This window comes from Poecilia reticulata, chromosome 21 (genome assembly GCF_904066995.2).
Source record: "Poecilia reticulata chromosome 21, P_reticulata-male-v2, whole genome shotgun sequence".
In the NCBI taxonomy this organism is placed as follows: Eukaryota; Metazoa; Chordata; class Actinopteri; order Cyprinodontiformes; family Poeciliidae; genus Poecilia; species Poecilia reticulata.
The window spans coordinates 18,075,433-18,094,221 of NC_088850.1; the positions used below are offsets into that span (position 1 = coordinate 18,075,433).

General features: G+C 43.0%; 1 protein-coding gene across 6 annotated transcripts in view; it reads left to right on the plus strand.

The window, feature by feature from the left end:
* The window catches only part of runx2b (RUNX family transcription factor 2b), a 99,715-nt gene that overhangs the window by 29,305 nt on the left and 51,621 nt on the right, over positions 1 to 18,789 (plus strand). Inside the window, exons 1-2 of one of the 6 annotated variants that reach the window (XM_081602173.1) lie at positions 8,196 to 10,501; positions 10,724 to 10,847. The exons of 3 other annotated variants lie outside the window; for them this stretch is intronic. In XM_081602173.1, the coding sequence (XP_081458299.1) occupies positions 10,790 to 10,847 (58 nt within the window). In that variant the 5' untranslated portion in view covers positions 8,196 to 10,501; positions 10,724 to 10,789. Of the gene's footprint in view, positions 1 to 8,195; positions 10,506 to 10,723; positions 10,848 to 18,789 lie in introns of those variants that run through there. 2 more of the 6 variants (XM_008398274.3, XM_008398273.3) reach the window with 2 other exon arrangements.

The window sequence follows — 18,789 nt, forward strand, 5'->3', positions numbered from 1 at the left end:
TATATTGAGCAACATTTCAGACAAAAAAAAAAGTTGGTATCGGCCAAAATTAGAATCAGCAGGTTAGGCTCGACGATCTGCCAGAAAACTCCGATCGGTGCAACCTTAGTTCTCATTCATATTTTCAAAACTTTGCATGTTCCCCACGTGCTCATGTGGGTTTTCTTCAGAAACTCCAGCTTTCTTCCGCAGTCCTAAAACATTACTTTGTTTAACAGGTTTCTCATAGTTGCTCTGGCATGACAGAGTGTGTGCCTGGTTGTTTGCCCATTTGTATTGGATTTGCCTGTCCAGGCTGTACCTTTTCTCTCAGCAAAGCTTTCCCAAACAGCATAGAAAATAATAATAATGCAAAGTGGATTAAACTGAACTGAAACACACAGTTCAGTTCACTGAAGGAGAACTGAACTGTGTGGACTTGAATGGAACTGCTTTAGATATGACACACTGAGCTAAATGTTAAATATAATACTCAATATAAACTCAAATAATGCGAGTTGAATCACATCCTCTTTACCTTTATGTGAAATGCTCTAAACTAATTTGGACTGGATACAGCTGAACAACTTAATTGTTTGTTGTTTTGGGGGTTTTTTTGCATCAACTCGAACTGAGCAGAACTTAATTTGTGCGTGAAATGCATTAAATTGAATTGAATTGAGCAGAAGCAAATTAAACCTGAATAAAAGTGAACTTTTGCAGACAAACTTAAAAATGTATTTTTCCAAATAAAACATTTCTTTATTCGTTATATCACAATGTGAGTACGCTGCTTTAGCATCCTTGCAGACAGCCGTTTTAAACTAATTTTCCTTGTCTTCCTCAAAAGCGCCTAAAGAACTGCACGCCTCCGACGTTTTATGAAGAAAATTGAATCCGCACGCTTCCTCAGTAGTTAAAAACTCTGGCGCTATCATAACACGATTAGTGCTTTCTGTTTGAAGCTGCATGCTTTCTTCGTGAGTAGTGGATGCATTCCTCCTGCGACTTGTCCTGGATTGATCTCTGCTGACTCAGAAGAAAGGCTGCATACCTCCCCAGCATCTAATACATAACACCCCCGGGGGGTTACCTTCGCGCACGTGCAGTCGGCTCCGTCTGGAGAGAACGCGCTTTACGGTCTGCGCTCATTTGTACTAGATTTTCGAGAGGAACCCTGCTGTCAGGAAGAAAGACATGTTAATCTCTGGAAAAGTGCAGGCGATAAATTTCCCCCGTAAACGTAAATTTGCTTTATTTAGAGCTTATTTAATGTGAATAAAGAAGTAGTTACCTAATCTACATGGCAAGAGGCTGACGCTGTCATCTTTTATTCAGTATGAAGCGGGGTTGATTTAAAGTAGCTCCATCTGATCTGAATTTGATATTCAGACATAATCAATGAGACAACTCTGTTTGAAATGATAAAACAATCCAGGCAGTGAACTCTGGAGCGCCGGCCTGCCTCCCCCGTGCTTCGGGCTGTATTGTGACTGGTTCAAGTCGGCGTCCCGCTCATACATCTTTCTAAAATTATACACCACAACCAAGAAAAACCCTCCACTTCTAAACAACTTCCAAAAATTCTGATTTCAGTCTCTCCGCCTCTTTTTTTCTGTATCTTGTTATTGTGTTACACGGGGACTGAAAGACGAGTCACAGCATTATGAAATCATGTGAGGAGAGCAATTATCCATCACAAAAGCCCCACAGAACAAAAAATAACCCACCGGCTGGAGGAGACAACAGAGCCTTTTGTTTGCCCGATTGTAAGCGACACAGTGCCGAACTCCTCCCGCATAATGGCTTGTTTCTCCTGCGAACTGTCTGCTTTTATCAAGCATACTTTGTTCTCTTCAGCAAGCAAGCCGTGTCTCTGGGCGGCTTATCTGTGAGCTCATTCAGGTTGTGATTGGCTTTTCTGACCTCCACGTTTGAGTCACGGCCAGCGCTGCATTAATTCATTCTTCCCTGCACTTGCCACTCATGACACACGGGCCATTTCTGTTTTTTGACATTTGCCTGGAGTGACGGCATCGTGTCACCGGGGGCGTCATGTGACTGCCGACCCTACAGTGGAGCTGTATCATCGGAGCAGTGTAATTATAACGCTGACTTGGCAGTTGAGCTGCTTGAACCTTGTTGACCCCGATCTTGGAGCCATTGTAAAATGTCTCAGCTGTTGACAGCTGACCACACAAATGAAGGGTTCCCAGCAGTTATCTCGCTGTTTTTGCTATACCAGATATCTGGATGGGGAGCTGAGTACCACCAGCAGGAAGATCCTCAGTCATGGTGCGCAGGTCAAGAAGTTATTCCACTTTAATCAAACTTTAGCTTGTTTGCCTAGAAAGTCCGGTTTGTTTGGGGAATTGTGAATGCGCAAACAAACTCTGATGCAGGACAGAAAAAGCAAACTTTGGACAAACCTAGGTCTGCGTTCAGTCGAAGTGTACTTTGGCGCTGTTCGAATGCGCCGAAGCAGACCGCAAAAAAGCAGGAAGCCCAGTGCAGTGCAGAGCATTCTGGGTAAATACAACCAAAACAAATGCAATAGTCTAACGCCAGTGGAAGAAGAAATGGCTCGTCTTCTGAGGTTTTTGTGGTGTTTCCTTCAGTAGTTTTTGGTGCAGTGCCACCACAGGCGAGTGGGTGAACAGGTTTTTCAAAGGGTTTGAATCACTTGACACTGTAGTATAAAAGCGAACCACACCAAATGTAAAATAAAAAATTGATTTTTGCTCATGAAGCCATTGAATAGATTTGATGGACAATGAAAGAAAATTCAGAGTCTTCTCCGGTGGTTCAGAGGGGGTAAACCGAGTACCGGCCACTGTCTCTTGGAACATTCTGGTGCGGGTTGTTCTTTAAAAAAATTTACAGTGGAACAGTTTCTATCTCTGCATTACACCGCTGATGCATGTTTTTCTTAATTTTCATCTGACCAAACCACATTGTTGAAACTAGTCCAGGTAGATTTCCTGGCATCACCCTAAAATAACCATTTTTGTATAGAAATTGTCCGACAGTTCGTATTAAGAGATGGCTACAACTATTTTATTCTTTACTTTAGTCTCCTTCATCTATCCGGCATCAAGATAAATATGGATCCACGTCAAACTTAGTGGTCAACGTAAACAGAGCGTCACATATTACAAATTAATTGTTTATTTGTAAAGTACTGAATTGCGTCAGTAACGTTTCATTTAAAGGGATGGTGCAGCAATCAATAATTGTGCCACTGGTGATTTTGTTAAAGACCGGTTTTGCTACTGCAATAAACAGGTAAATTCATCTGAATGCTTTTCGCACCTTTTTTTTTTCTTTACAGACGGTGCAAAATAAATTTGCGCAGGGCCAGCAGAGGCCTGCTCTTCTTTTCCATACAGAAGTTTCACAGAGATGTAGAAATAGCAGCAGGGTTTGGGTGCCAAAAGCAAGACGTCTAGCTCCATCTACTTAGCACACAAATTAAACCCGCTTGTCAGTGAGCATTTAGAAATCATCGCTAGCGTCTCAGTGGGCCTCGCTGTTTGAACTGCAGTGTAGGTAGGCACTGTTTACCCTGGACCTGGTCCTTGATTAAAATGAGAAATGGGAGAAGAAAAAAAAAGAAAAGAAAAAGAAAACGACATGGCTCAGTCTGTCGGTGGTCAGCCACAGACCCCTCATCGCAGCGTCTAGCGATGATCTGACTCTCCTCTTTTTCTTTTTTTTTTTTTTTTTTTGCCGCACTTTTATGCAATCACAGCTCCGGGAGCTATTTTTAATGCGTGTTTAGGTTGTGCGCGCGCCATTCGATATTAAACATTTCCCCTTATTACTTTATTTTCCCTCAAAGCTGTGACTCCAAAAACAGCTGTCCAGACACCACAAGAAAGGGCCCCGGGCTCCCCTGGAAGACGTCGATATGACTTCTGGTCTCCCCGAAGGAAAAATATCTCCCTTTCATTAAAGGTAATACCGTAAGAGTACCTCACCAAGCAATTCACGCAGAACATCAACATCCTCCCGGCGACACGGCGTCTTCCGCGAGACCCGGAGCGGGCGTCACGCCGCGGCTGCAGCCCGGCGCTCAGGGCCCCGGCGATGGCACAGGGCAGATATTTACCCTCACACCAGCCGGCAGGGGCGGCCAACAGAAGCTGATTGCAAGTGGTGTTTGTTTCCAATGAAAGCACGTTAATTCAGGCTCGGCCGCAGTGTAAACTGCCTTGGCGTTTTACAGATGTCGCCTGTTAAAGCGAATCACTGTACCTGCCTGTTTGCCCGGCCGGGGCCGTTTTGATGCCCCGCCAGAGAAAGTACACAACGCAAGCCAAAAAACGTCTATTAATAAGCCCTTCCTCTCCTGATGCTGCAACTCCTCGGCGTGTAACGTCTGCCCTCGGCTAATTGCGTCGCGTCATTTTTAGCCTTCACGGCGAGCGCCGCTTCACGGCACCAGGAGCGAGTTAATTTTAACTCATCTGAGGTATCATTATCCTCCAATATTTTTCCAGAAATGCTCCCATCCAAGAGCTAATTTTCTGTGAAAACAGCCGTCGTCTTGTGAAGGACATCTCCTGTGACAAAGCGAAGGAAAGGAGCGGCCCGTGTTTTGCACGCACGCGCGCACCGCACTAATAGCCCGCGTAATTTTCAAGCATGTTCCAGCACATGATACTTCTATTATGTTACCGGGAGAGCTTGTGATAATAAAGTGAGTCCGTTTTGAAAAGGTGTGTGTGGTCCTGGGTGGTAGGAGGGAGAAAGTGTCTGGCAGGGTGGGCCACCAACCACAGTCCTCGGGGCAGACCTTGGTCAGAGCTCTGAGGATGGCCAAGCTCTTCAGCACCGCACAGACAAATACAGCCAGAGTGGTATACGGCCACCGGTGGAGAGCCAGTAATGAATGAAATATTATATTCCGCATCAGATTCCAGACTTTAACGTTATTAGCCTCACATAAAATTATTTTTTTTGACAGCGAAATGTACATAAATTAGGAAAATGTCTCTGCAGCAGTTTGAAGTCTTCAACTGGCAGCAAGGCCTTGAAAGGATTTTTGTTTTTATTATGATTATTATTTCATGAGAAACTGTAAAATCATTTCTCATCTGCTTATACTTTGTAGCTGGACAGTTACAACGCTGTGAGGGCATTGGCCCCCCTTGCAGTTTTCTTCATTGTTTTTTTTTTCTTTTTGTGTTTTAGATCATTGTCAAATATAATATTAGATCATCTGAGTAAGCTTGAAAAGCAGTTTTAAAATTACAATTTTAATTGTGGAGGTAAAAAAAGTTGTCTGAAACAACTGATCGCTTAGCGAAAAAAATCATGCCTCGCTAACTTGCTGAGTCAGAAGTTTCAGGGGAATCATGCAGGCCAAATTATTGCTAGATTTAAAAATTGCTAAGCTAACAACACAAATTAGGTTAACACACCAGAACTCAGTCTAAAGAAATTTAAGAAAAGACTAGAAATGAAGTGAATGACACGTTTCAGTCCAGAAAGGTTTACAAGGTCATCTCCAAGACATTTAGAAACGGAGAACTGCATCCACATTCATACATGGCGGTGGAAGAGTGATGGTCTGGGATTACGTTGATGATTCACGACCTGGACAACCTAGTGTGACTGATGGAGCCAGGAATTTTGTTCTCTACCAGAAAATCTTGAAGGATAATTTACTGAAGCACACTTGGGTTTGGCAGCAGAATAATGATCTAACGTACATCAACAAGCCAACCTCTGAGTGATTTTTAAAAAAAAGAAAAAAGTGGTCTAGTCAAAGTCTAGTATTAAATCCAGCTGAGAGATGCATGGAATAAACTGTTTATGCTTATAAACCCTCCAATGACATGTGAAAAACTTCCTCCCTGGTGTCAGAGGTGTTGCACAATCTGACCAATCGTAGCATTAGGTGACATTTACATTTTCACACAGAACCAGATTTGATTGGATTTAACATTTTCCTTTAATAATACAACTGCCTTCTGAAAACGTCTTCTTTGTTTGATATTAAAATTCATTTGATGATCTGAAGGATCTAAGTGAGGCAAAAAAAAGGAAAAACAAAGGGGCAAATACTTTTTTATTTTTTTTTTACCATGCAGCTTTTCAAACTACATTTATCTATTCAAGGAAAGAAAATAGATGTTTGAAACATTACAAGAACAAAGTCTGATATTGTAAGCAGTTTAATTTCAGCTCTCGGTGCTGGAGTTTTCTTCAGGGGGCTGAACCACTGACCTTCCCGACAGTTTTGCAAGTAAGACAATATTTGGCCGACTTTATCTAAACTCCGCGACTGTATCTCGAGGAAAAAAAACATGCTTGGTTCACCTCAGATAGAATCTGTTCAGTTTTTTAAGAATCCGTGCAGTGATACTTGAGACTGCGCAGCATCATTACAGCTGAGATTTTCACCATCAAGGATGTTTATCGCATGCCGTGCCACCCAAGAAGTAATGTTTCCTGCCATGCAGTTGACATTTATGCTTTATTTTTTCATTCTGCGTCTCGGGGCTCAATCACGTCGGGCAAATTACACCCCCATCAAACTGCACGTAATTTATCGTGGCTCCGCCGACCTCATGCCGGTGCTGGACTTTGTCCGAAAGTTTAGCGCTTCTGACAGAAAAAGCATCCGTTTGCAGTAACCTTAAAAATGTTTAGACGTGACCTTAAACATTATTCTTGAGAAACCTCAGAATCACGAACCAAGCCGATCCTTAAACGCGGCCGGCCTGCGTTCCTGCCAGATCTAAAATGTGCAACAATCATTAAGTAGGATTTTTTTTTTTTTTTTTTGTCTTCTATCTAGAGAAAAGATGAAGTGCTAAAGTGACGTGGTCGATAAAATCTTTTTAAAATGGAAATAGGTGATGGGTGTTTCCTATATGGTGCTCGGTTTGTTTTCCAGGATTCAGATTGCCTTTCCCGGAGGATTCTGAAGCATGCGCTGCAGCTCAAGAGGCATGTTCTTGTTTTAGACGGCAAATATTTACAAAGCAGCGAGCCAAGGCAAACGTTTCACTGCACAAAAATAAGGAAGGCGGTAAAGGCTTGTGGAAACGCTGTTGTGCTGCTGAATTTATTTATTTATTTATTTTTATAAACCTACAGCGAGGTCAGTGATGGAAGAAATGAGACTGAAAATAAAAAAGCATTTATTTTATTTACACGCATGTTCGTAAAAGAAAAAAAAAAAATGAGTGCAAACTAAAGCCGACGCGTCGTTTACTGGTGAGGCGGTTTTATTTTTCGGAGGCGTTACCGCTGCACAAATATGCTACTTTTTAAAACAACGCAAGTTGTAAATAATCACATGTAGCACTAAAAATATCTGAAAATGATAAGATTCTCATGGGATGACATCTTTGAGTTTCACCATGCATTCCACCACCAAAATGTAAAACAACTGCTGCTAAAATGATTTAATTTACTAATTATTACACTTTTTGAAACCACATACAGTTGTTTTTATATAGACTACAGTAAAACTCTAAATAACATAGTTAGTACATTTCTTATAGTGGAAAAGACAACGTCTCTCTGTTTTGCAGTAATGCAAGTTAATGGTTAGTTTGTAGGGCTGTCTGCTCATGTAGCCAACATGTAGTTTGCTGCTCGACTTTTTATGCTGCTTGTAGTTTTGAAAACCTTCATTGGAGTGATGGGTGGTGCTTCTTTACTTTCCATATTAAAACTGCTCATGTTTTTCTGGAAGCAGGTGTGCTACTTTATGCTTCACTTGGCCAGAGAAAATTGGTTGTTCTGCCAGTTTCTCTGGCATCTCATTAAAAGGACTTTGGACCAAAGGAACGCTACGGTGGAAACTCCAGCGGTTATAAAAGCAGAACATTTTAAACCTTGTCTTTCATAAATACCTTCGATTCCGAATGTCTACTGAACTGAAATGACGAAAATCTTTTTTCTTTATTTATTAATTTATTTTAAATGTTGAGTTTTTTTCTTGGTGAACAATTATTTTAAAAACCATTGAAGTATAGAATGTACATTATTTCAATCATACAATGTTTTTTTTTTACCAGAGTTATTTCCAAATCTGATGTAGAAAAATAAATAAATAAAATTGTACAAAGACGTATCTTAACTACTGGTACTGGATTTGTTGATTACAATATATGTTTGTAATCAACAAACATATTGTACTCAATATATGTTTGAGTATTTCTTGAAACTGTATGAAAATACCTCAAACTCAATTAGTCATATAAAATTCAATCACCCAAATACAACAAGTTCTCCCTGGCATTTTTTAAAGAAAATTCGCTAAAAACTTTTTTTCTCTTCCATTTTATGAATTTAAAACCACAAAGCTCAATGTATTGAGATTTTATGCGACAGCTCAATACAAGTATTGCATAATTGTCAAACAAAAGGAAAAATCTGACTTTGTTTCACTCCAAGAAGGTGAACCTCAGCTTTGCTAAAAGGTTTCCCTACCATGATGCTAACACCACCATCCTTCATCAAGGCTATGGTCTGTTTAGCATGATATCCAATGCATTTTTCTGCCATTTTGCAAAGTAATTTTTTTTGGTTTTGTTTTACCCAGGTACATTCTTCCAGCTCTGGTTAGCTGTTACTCTTTTTGGCTTTCCTCCAGTGTTGATTTTCTTCCTTCCACTCTTCCATAAAGACTAGATTTGTGGAGTGCACTGCTATAACATTGCCCTGCTAATACATTCTTCCTCAAAGGTTGTGGAACTCTGCAGCTCCTCCAGAGTTACCGTGGGCATCTTTCACTTTTGGCTTGAAAGATGTTCTATGTTGAAGTTTGAGGGAAATATTTTATCACTCAATGCTTCTTTAATCTTAATCAGCACTTTATTCCCCACCTGCCTTTTGTGTTTCTCGATCTTTATGATGCTGTTCGTTCATTAACGTCCTGAAACAAACCTCTGAGGCGTTCACAGAACATCTAGTGCTCCGTCTGTACCCAATGAAGGATGGAACGCGATTAACTGCACTGTGAGAGAAACATGCTGAATGCAGGCACACACAGTCTTTCAAGACTGAGCAATTATGTGGCACATTGTGTTGATCTGTCAGGTAAAATTCTCCCATGTATTAAAAGTTGCGGTTGCAACATGACAAAGACTTTTATTTGCAAACTACTATCACACCTCATAACTGTTTTGGCAGATGTATGCAATTATTAATCACTACAACAATGCCAATTATCTCTCTGACTTTTTACGGTTTGGTGACACGATGTGATGCCAACCTTTTATCTCGACGATCTTCATACCACTCATTCTTTTGGTTCTCCACCAACATCTCACCTCCTTTTATGATCTGTCAGAACTCACACCTCTGATTTCTGATCAAAAGCCCAACCGTCTCTGTGGCGTGCAAGCATGTGTACGGCTTGTGCCTTCAAGGGAATTATCCTGTGATTAATCACTGGTTGTTGGCACGGAGGGAGGTTTTCAGGGTGTCTGCATTCGCGTGGGTGTTTTTGTGTGTGTGTGTCCGATTGTTCACAAGATCGTGTGACGTGAAGCCATCTCAGCGAGAGGACAGGTGGCCGCGATGCATGGCCTCTTACAGGAATCGTCCCGGTCCTTCTCTTTAGTGGAGGCTAGTGACGGGTCAGTGCATTGCCTTGGATGCAAATGCACATGTACAAACGCATGCCAATGGAGCGTGACGCAATAACACGAAGTGCTGTCTGCGGCGCAGCGATATTCGAGACGGGAGAAAACAGGAAATTTCAGGCAAGTCTCCTCGGCCGAGTGTCATAACACCTCCGCTTTCCACACGCTTTTTCTCTCTCCTGCTGCACATGCTTACACAGACAAACACACTCAGTCACACACACCCAGCTTCACACCGCCAGCCAGCAAGCCAGCCTTTCGCTCTTCACTCACACCCTCAAATCTTACCAAGTTCAGCTCTCCCTGCTCAAAGGCAGACAGGAGCAGCACGGCAGCCTGTTAAACGAGTTGAGGGAAGGAGCAGCGGAGTCACAGAGAGAGACATAGACGGGAAGGAGAGAAGGAGGGGAAGGGGGGCTGAATGAGTGAAGGGAGAGCAAGGCAGAGAGAGTCACTGTTGCCCATATGCCGAGAGGAGCATGGGCGGTTGAGCAAGCTGGCCCCCACTGAAGCTTCCTGACTCATGGGAGCGTCAGGAACCGGGTCCCAAGAGAGCCTGGAAAACGCTGCCGGATCACGCGTGGTGGGAGAAGGAGGGGAGAGGAAAAAACTCTTGGAAGGGGAGGCAAGAGGCAAGACAAGCTGCAACGGTAGGCTGTCCCACTCAGCTGCTGTGCCGTGATGACGTCGGCGGGCATGTGACCCAGGGTCTCCAGTGACGCCGCATGGAGGGCAGGAAAGAGACGAGTTTTAAAGCTGGTGCCTTTTGGGTTGTGTGAGGGCTCTGCTCGCCTCCCCAACAACCACAGAACCACAGACGTGCGGCTCGGGGTTGGTGTCTGAGGGCGACCTGGAGTGTAAATGGTTAATCGTCACGGGCCAACACCAGTCACAAGGACGGCGCTAAGCAAGTAAGTACGTTCCAACCACACTGGCCAGGCAAGCCAGTCCGACACCATCTGATCTATCCGCAAAAGCGATATTTTGCCTCTGCAATTTTTTTTTTTCTCTATAAAACCAAACCTGGTCGTTACTTGTGGTCATCCAAATAGTTGATACGTAGAAGCATGTCTTGTGGATGGCTTTTCCATTTTTTTTCCGCCTTCATGACACGCTGCGTGCTCTTGGTTTAGGACGTGTCGAGGGTCACAGAAACCGCAGAGGAACAAAAGTGGGGCTTGCTGGAACCAGAGGCAGCCATGGCATCTAACAGCCTCTTCAGCACAGTGACACCATGTCAGCAAAACTTCTTCTGGGGTGAGTACCTACGTTTGCCGGTCACCGATTCTCTTCTGGAAACAGATCGGTTGCGGGGCTCGGGGTCACGGAAAGTACTCGGTTGGGGGTGGGGGGGAGGTCAGCTGCTGAGATGTGGATAACTTCTGTGATGAGGATAAAGATCTTGGACCTGAAGATCTTGAAGGATTTGAATCCAGACGAGGATCAGCCGAGGTCACCGCCATCAATTTTTTGAGCCATCAATTTTTTGAGCGGTGGAAGAGAGAGACCCAACCGTCATCAAGACTTTTTGACAAGTGACCAAAAAAAAAAAAATTAAATCTGCACTGAGAGATTCCAGTATTTACTTATATGCAGTGTTTATAAATATTCCTGGAAGAGGGAGATGACATGTTTGTGCAACGTACCCTTAGATTTAGAGAGCGATGCCATTTCAAAACCAAAAACAAAGGCAGGGGTGATATTTTTGACAGACGTAAACAGCCGCTGCGCAAGGGGGTTTACAGTTGAGCATTGGAACAAGATGTGGGGATTACTGGGCTGTGTGTGGGTTTATGTGTCTCTGTTGGGAATACAGTATTGATTAGGCTGCCAAGAGGAATCTGTAATCACTTCCTAAAGCTGCTCGGTCGCTCTGCTGTCATCAATTAATCTGTTTAGATTTCCTCCCGCACCGCAGCGGCTTGAACCGGCTGACGGAAATTCGGAACTGAGCAAACTCATCATAAACTCGGATTTAGAACAACCACTTTGTTCTGATTTTTATTGGACGTCTAAAAATAATTCCTCGCCTCGGATACTTTTTAATCCCCTCGTTTCTCTGTTTGAAATTAGGGGACAAAAATAACTCCTGAACAGGAGCAGAAGCTACCTGGGAAGGCCAACTTGCATGTTTCACTTAAGACCCCCTCCACCCCTTCCTGTAGATTTACTTTAATCTGCTGTGACAGCTCTTTTACAGAGTCTACTTAAAGGTTGCAAAATTAACCATATTGCATGGATTATTTTTTTCCCAAATTGAAGGAAGCAAATATTTTCTCCTGATGCAAGACCACCACATGTCTGCCTACCTGCTCCGCTCCGCAGCCTTCGCTCGCCTTGTCCAAATCAAACGCGTAAAAGATGTTTTGCAGAAGTCGCTCCGTGGTCAGCCACAGCTGCTCCGCACAGAAGCAGGCTGCAGGGAATGTGGAGAAAGAGAGAGAGAGAGGGCTTTTAACAATCACCGCCACCTATTAACGCTCTAACCCCCTCTGACCTTTCGGCGACTCACTGGGGCACGAGAGGACAAGGGAAGAAGAGCCTGCTGCGGTGCATTCAAGTGTAGATCTCTGCGGATTTCAGGTAGAGACACTTTGAAGGGAAGGTGATGAAAGTGATAATTAGTTTAAATGTAAAGGCATTGCCGCTTGTTATTTAATGTCAGGCCCAAAAAAACTCAGTCCCCCTAAACAAAAAAAGAAAAACATGATTTGGTATGTTTAACATATCATGACAATTGCAAGTGGCACCGCAAGTAGTTTTCCTTGAATCGCTTCGTTAAAATTCCCAATGAAGTTTCATCTTCGCTTCACTTTAAAAGCTCCTAGTAAATCCGTTTAAATAAGATCACGTTTTCAACTCCTTCTGTTGTCGTGTTTCGTTTGGTCCAGCGACAGTCTGTTTTCATCAAACCCCCCCTTTGTTTGTTTGTTTGTTTGTTTGTTTTTTTTCCACTCTGTCTGCACATTGCTGCTTATCGGGGACACTTTTAATTCAAGACCCAGCTTTTTATCCACAGCAATAAACTGAGCTGGCAAAGATTTCTAATTAAGCAAAGACAGAGGATCATTAAAATTTGTCTTGGCACATTGCGTCAGGCACTTCTCATTAAATCGCTTCGAAATCCATTTTTCTTTTATTATATCTCCTCATACTGGCAGATCAGATGGAGAGGGGCAGAATAATCGACAACACGTGTGGCACCCACTCAACCGCCACTGCCTCTCTGGGGAACATTTAACTGCCTATTTTCTCTCTTACAAACCTAATTACGTATAGACAATTAAGTCATGGGTAGCAATTATTGTTCAATAAAGTTGTGCAGGAACAGTAAAGAATAATAAAAAATAAAAAAAGAAGAAAAAGAAAAAAAAAAAAAAAGGCAAAGGGACCCAAGTCAACACGATCAAAAGCGAAAGGGGTAAATATCCGAGGACTGCAGGCGGAAAACTTCACCCCCCCACCTCTGAAGAAAATCTCGGATAATTTGCAAGGGAAACCGTATATGTATTTGAGAAAGGCAAGCTTCTGTTGCATAAGTATCGCTTTAGATCTAACCACAGGCCTGCTTCTTGGAGACATCTTAAAAGTGAACCAGACATCACCCCTCCTCTCGCATCCCCCCCCACCCCGTCCCAGCCGGGGAGCCCACTCATCAATAGGTAATTTGAAAATGCCAGAGGGGGGGGAGAAAAAGAAGAAAAAAAAGCGGCAGCGCTTCACTGGCTGCTACTGTGCAGCAGAGACTCTTCCCTCAACTCCGCGCTCAAAGGAACTCTTTTTAGCGTCTCTTAATTGTACCTCTGAGGCAAACTTGCTATTTAATCCCAGCAGGGTTATACTTGATGAAGTAAAAACACTTCTGTTTGTGTTTGCACACTGCCCGGGCTAATAAAACCTATTAACCTACGCTTGTTCCCGAGGGGGAAAACAGAAAGGTTCAGAGTGATCAGGATTTATTCAGAGATGGATTAACCCGCTCTGTAATGTGAGTGAAATGTGCAAGCAGCAAATGGTGGGCTTGTTGCGGGCAAAACTTAAGCTGCAGGTAGCTATTACGGTCTGAATGAGAGTGTCATGGAAACACAATAACCTGTGATTTTAATGGGCTGAAACAAGCTATTCCCACTTTTTTTTTTTTTTTTTTTTTTTAGGAAACTACCTGTAATTTTCACCCTTTCTACAGCGATGCTGCGGATGCAACAAAGGTTAGGAGTAGGCATGGGCTGGTTTTCACAATATATATAGGGTTTAAAAGTTCCCTTTACGACACAACAGAAACATTCTCTGATCACGTTCCTAATTTTTTTAAAGTTCTTGTAAAGCGATACGTGAGAAAGTGCCAGAGCAAGCCTGGATACTGTATGGGTCATAAATTCATACAGTGACAAAGCACTGACCCTGACAGACCGGTTGCTGTGCAATGGTGGTCAGCTGAGTTAAATAAAGGAGCCTACACTTTGCATGAAAGATAAATTCATCTGTTTGGAAATAGTTGGAAAAATAAAAACACGAAACTAAAGGGGCAAGAACCCGTCACTCTTGTTGGCTCAGGGTCTCTGGGGATTTTAGGTTCATAAAATGCTTGGATGTGTCTCGTTGAAGTGAAGTCTCCCTTGCAAGTTTGAGGTAAATTAAAAACTTTTTTTTTCTGTTTGTGAAATGAAAAAAGTCTCCCGAGTTTGGGAATGAAATCCCAGGAGGATTTTGAGGCACCTGCTCTACCACGAAGCATGATGACGCCCAAAAACCGAGCATTGTCGATGCTTTTTTATAGCATTAAATCTGTGATATAATCAGACAAAATATCAGTGGATGGATTGGATTACCCTGCTCTGCCTACAGATTCTTTTAAATGCAGTTTTTATCAATTTCTGAAGACAAAAACAAAGAAAATTACATTCTTAGTTCTTTATTTTAAACGTTCCTGACGTCCTCTCATGAGGACTTGAGTACACGTTCCAGCTTATGTCCTCTCATGAGCTGGAACGTGGAAGAAGCACCACCTCTCACCCTTAGTTAAGCTATTTTATAGTATGTTTGTTAGCAGCTGACTGCGAATGGCAGATAACCTGACAAATTCTGCACAATAACCTCTCAGAAACAAGCATATCTCTCAAAATAATAAAAAAATAACTACACGTAGCTAATACCATTATTATTACTACTAATAATAAGTATACGATACATGATTTAAGCAACTGGAAAAATAAATGTGGTTGTCCTGCATATTATATAGAGGCAGTTACACCATGTAATGTGTTGTGTAAATACAGTGAAATTTATTTTTACTCAGTGTTATCGTTTCATGTCAATCTCATACACATGCACAAGTTTAATAGCCAACGAAGGTCTGCCAACAAAAACTTGTGAGAAGTGCTTCTGCATGTAATTTAACATACAGCAAATAACCTGCAAACGATTGGATTCTGTTTTCCTTCCTAACTCTGAGCTATTAGTTCTTGGATTATCGTCCGGCTTCGGTGGAAGAAAAGGAACAGAGAGTTGTTAAAACAAATGAGATTACTCTAATCCCTGTAATATGAAGACTGTGACAACAAACCCACAATTCGGCGCACATTCTCCCAAGGCAGCGTGTATTATCTTTCGTTTTATCCCAATACCCGTTTGCAATGGGAGTAATTACACTATTATGATAAGGCGATCGGCCAGCTAAGGTGACCGGCCAGCTGACTGTTCTGCCTGTTGATAGTGTTGACGATAGACTCGCTTTTTAAACACAGTTACTGCTAACCTCTCTCTTTTTTTATCTCTTTTTTTCTTTCTCTTTTTACAATTTTGTCCAAATCTTTGCCATTTTTACTCAAAGTAAAAGTCTGACCGGTTTGATTTTGGATAGCTTTTCGAACTCTTGACTCCTCTACATGTTGCCAGGTAACCGTCAACCGGTGAATCTTTTAAAGCAGCTCTTTTTCAACACTTAGCGGGTTCAGGCCCTCGTCCTCGGCTGCAGCAGCATCACGCTGGGCGAATTATCGTTATCCGATATAAGCCCTCAGAGAGGAAGTAACTACCTAACACTTTGAAAATTGGTCTATCTTGGACCGGGTTCATTCTAATGAAACACAAGCCGCTTCACCTCGCTCTGTCCCGTGTCAAGTCCTTCCTTTTTTCCCCACCACCACCCTCACCTTTATTTGAGTTTGATTCCTGTTATTCGATCAGCAGACGGCTTTGGGCCGAGCTGATACAGCGATCTCAAACCGCAGGGAAAGCTGAACATCATCCCGCAACACCCCTCCCCACCCGCTTGGACTTTCAGCCTTTTCTTTTCTATTAAGAGGAAATATGGAGTGTTGAGCTTTTCCCGTGTTTGGATTCAGCTTGTAACGATGTGAGTAAATGAGAGCACGGCCCGCAGCACCGGCACAAGGCGCTACCTGTTCTCGTCCGCGCCGGGGGGAAAATGGCCAACTATTTCACCCTGTTTGGTTTAATCTGAAAGGAATGTGGTATCCCCTCTGACTCGGGATGGACTCAAACATATATGTAAAAAACCTCCACTTTCCTGCGAAGGATAATAAAAAAGAGCAGAAGCTGGAGTGGCTCATCCCCGAAGTGATTAAATAAGCACGCACAAGTTAATTTGATTCATTTCTGGGAATGAATTAAACTGGTATCCAAGTAGCCAAATGTGATCCGTATACGAGTTTAACTCTGTTTAAATATTTTTAAGTAGTCAAACATTTTACCATTTTAGCCTGTTGTTGTGTCTTTTTTAAAGTTTTCATAACCCTTGAACTATTCCATATTTTGTCCCATTAAACCCACAAACTTCATTTGTCTTTTCAAATTGACTCAAGCTCAGTCAGATTGGACGGCGAGCCCCGCTGGGAACGCCGACGTTCCAAGTCTTGCAACAAAATCTTAATCGGATTTAGCTGTGGAAGTTTCTAACACGTAAATATTCTTTTATCGAAGCGCTTCTGTTGTCGCTTTAAAGCCGTTCGGCGGAAAGGTGAACCTCCGCCCCGGTCCAGTCTTTAGGTTTTTTCCAGGGATTGTCCTGTGTTTACCTCCATCTGTCTCCACACCTATTCCGACCATCTTGTTTGATGCGAGTTTCCTTGTCTCATACAAAGTTCTGCATGTAGTTCAGTTTCAGTAGATCTTCACGGGGCTTTCCTCTCGTCGGTTTTCCGTAAAGCCCAGGTTTGCAGTGATCTGTTGTTGAACTGTTGACTGTCTCTCCCACCTGAGCTGAGGATTTCTGCAGCTCCTCCAGAGTCACCATGGGCCTCTTTGCTGCATTCCTGACCTGAGAGTTTATGTTATCAGATAACAGATTAGAACAGAGCTCAACGTGATGGTCAGAGCTTAAAATATTAATTTAAAACCTAACTCTACCTTTCCCTTGAGGCCTTCACAGAACACAAGAGTGTTTATTATGACTCTGAGGGGCAACTGGGCAGAATCTCTACTATTTTTAGAGGGAACATGAGCTGTGTTTCCATTGCAAATGCATGCAAAACTTTTTCGATAGTTTCTTAATGTCGAAAAAACACAATTTCGCAATTGCGGTGTTTCCATAAAATAAGAAATGTAATTAAAATCACAGGTGAGTAAGTGATAAAAAAAAATCATGGCGGTGAAAGATGTAAACATTTATATGAGGAAAGATCCTAGGGATTTGCGACCTATACATGCACATTTTGGGAGTTTTACAGAAAAGCGACGGCTTCAACACGTTCGAATGTCAGTCAGTTTTTGGTGAACTGAGCGATGCTGTGAGACTTCTGTTGGAGCCGTCTGAGTGCTGTCTAAAGAAAGCTGGCCAGATGCAGAAAAAGTGCTTCTATCACAGTTTTGCTAAATACACCAATTTTGACACAGCTCTGAAAAACCACTTCATCCTAGCACAGGCCTTTATTTTGAAAAACTTGATTTGTTTTTTTTTCCCTTTGTAAATCCAATTTGCGCAACTGAATGGTCAATGGAAATGCAGACCCTATAGTATTTGAGTCTTAATACAAATTCCTGCAATACTTTTCAGATTTTTTAAAAAACATTTTCAACTCGTATTTCATTTTCCTTTGCCATTACTCTGTTTTGGCCCGTCACACAAAATCCTTATTAAATACATTAAAGTCTTGACAAAACATGGAAAACCTCCATCAGCATGAATACCTATGCATGGAGCTGAATATGTAGGACCTCTACTGTAAAGTGTGTATGTTATGCGAGGGACTCGAGTGTGTGTGAAGGTGTCTGTGTCAGGAAGATCTGTCTGCTTGATTAATGCGCTCACTCAAACTGGCACCTGGAACCAATCCCCCCCCTTCCCTGGCGAACCCCTCAGCCCGCCCCCTTTGTGCGCTATATGTTTATGTGTGTGTGCATTCCACACACTCTGCGCCTTCAGCCTGACTGAGGCCGAGTGTTGAGCAGGAGGCACAGATGGAACCGAGGAGGGGGCGATTCGGAGCGGAAGAAAAGAAAGGTGTGTGCAGGGGAGGGAACAATAGGTTGACGTGCAGCAGAGGGTGTGGGGTGTCATTAATGGCACACAGGCCCCATCTCCTAATTTGCTCGAATTACCAGCCCACGCAGAGGGACGGGGCGGGGGGGCCTCCCCTGCCAGCGTCGAGGTGTGAACACAACAGATCAAATACACCTGAAAGTCGGAGAGCCCACCCACTCGACGACACCCACACAAGGCTTTAATGGTTTCCGACCGCTCCGGGATTCGACGATGCACAGGAGACGGACGTTTCATGTGTCGCAAATTCTGGTGGGAGAGATGTAGTGAGCAGCAAAAAAAAAAACAAAAAAAAGGAGGGTAGAGACGGCCGGTAGCTACAGATTGGTCCTCCGTAGGGCTGACTCTTCAGAACCACCTCCCATATGGCACTGTCAAAGGTTGCAATTTGCCGTCACCAGCTCTCCTCGCCTACCTCCCTTTCCTTCCCTTCCGAGGTCCCCTCCCACCCACGCTTTCAGGAAAAGGGCGATGACAAATGCGATGGGGCGGTGATGCTTTTGGTCACCACAACAATCAGAGTCACCAGCGCTGCGCCACCTGTGGCACGCACACACTCGCAGACACACACACACACACCAGCACACACGGAAACTCATTCAAGTGCGTTCACCGACACCAAAATGAAATACGCCCCAGGGACACAAAGGGTGGAGGTAGTGGAGGGGGTTGGGGGTAGAGGAGTGTGTGTAGGTGTGT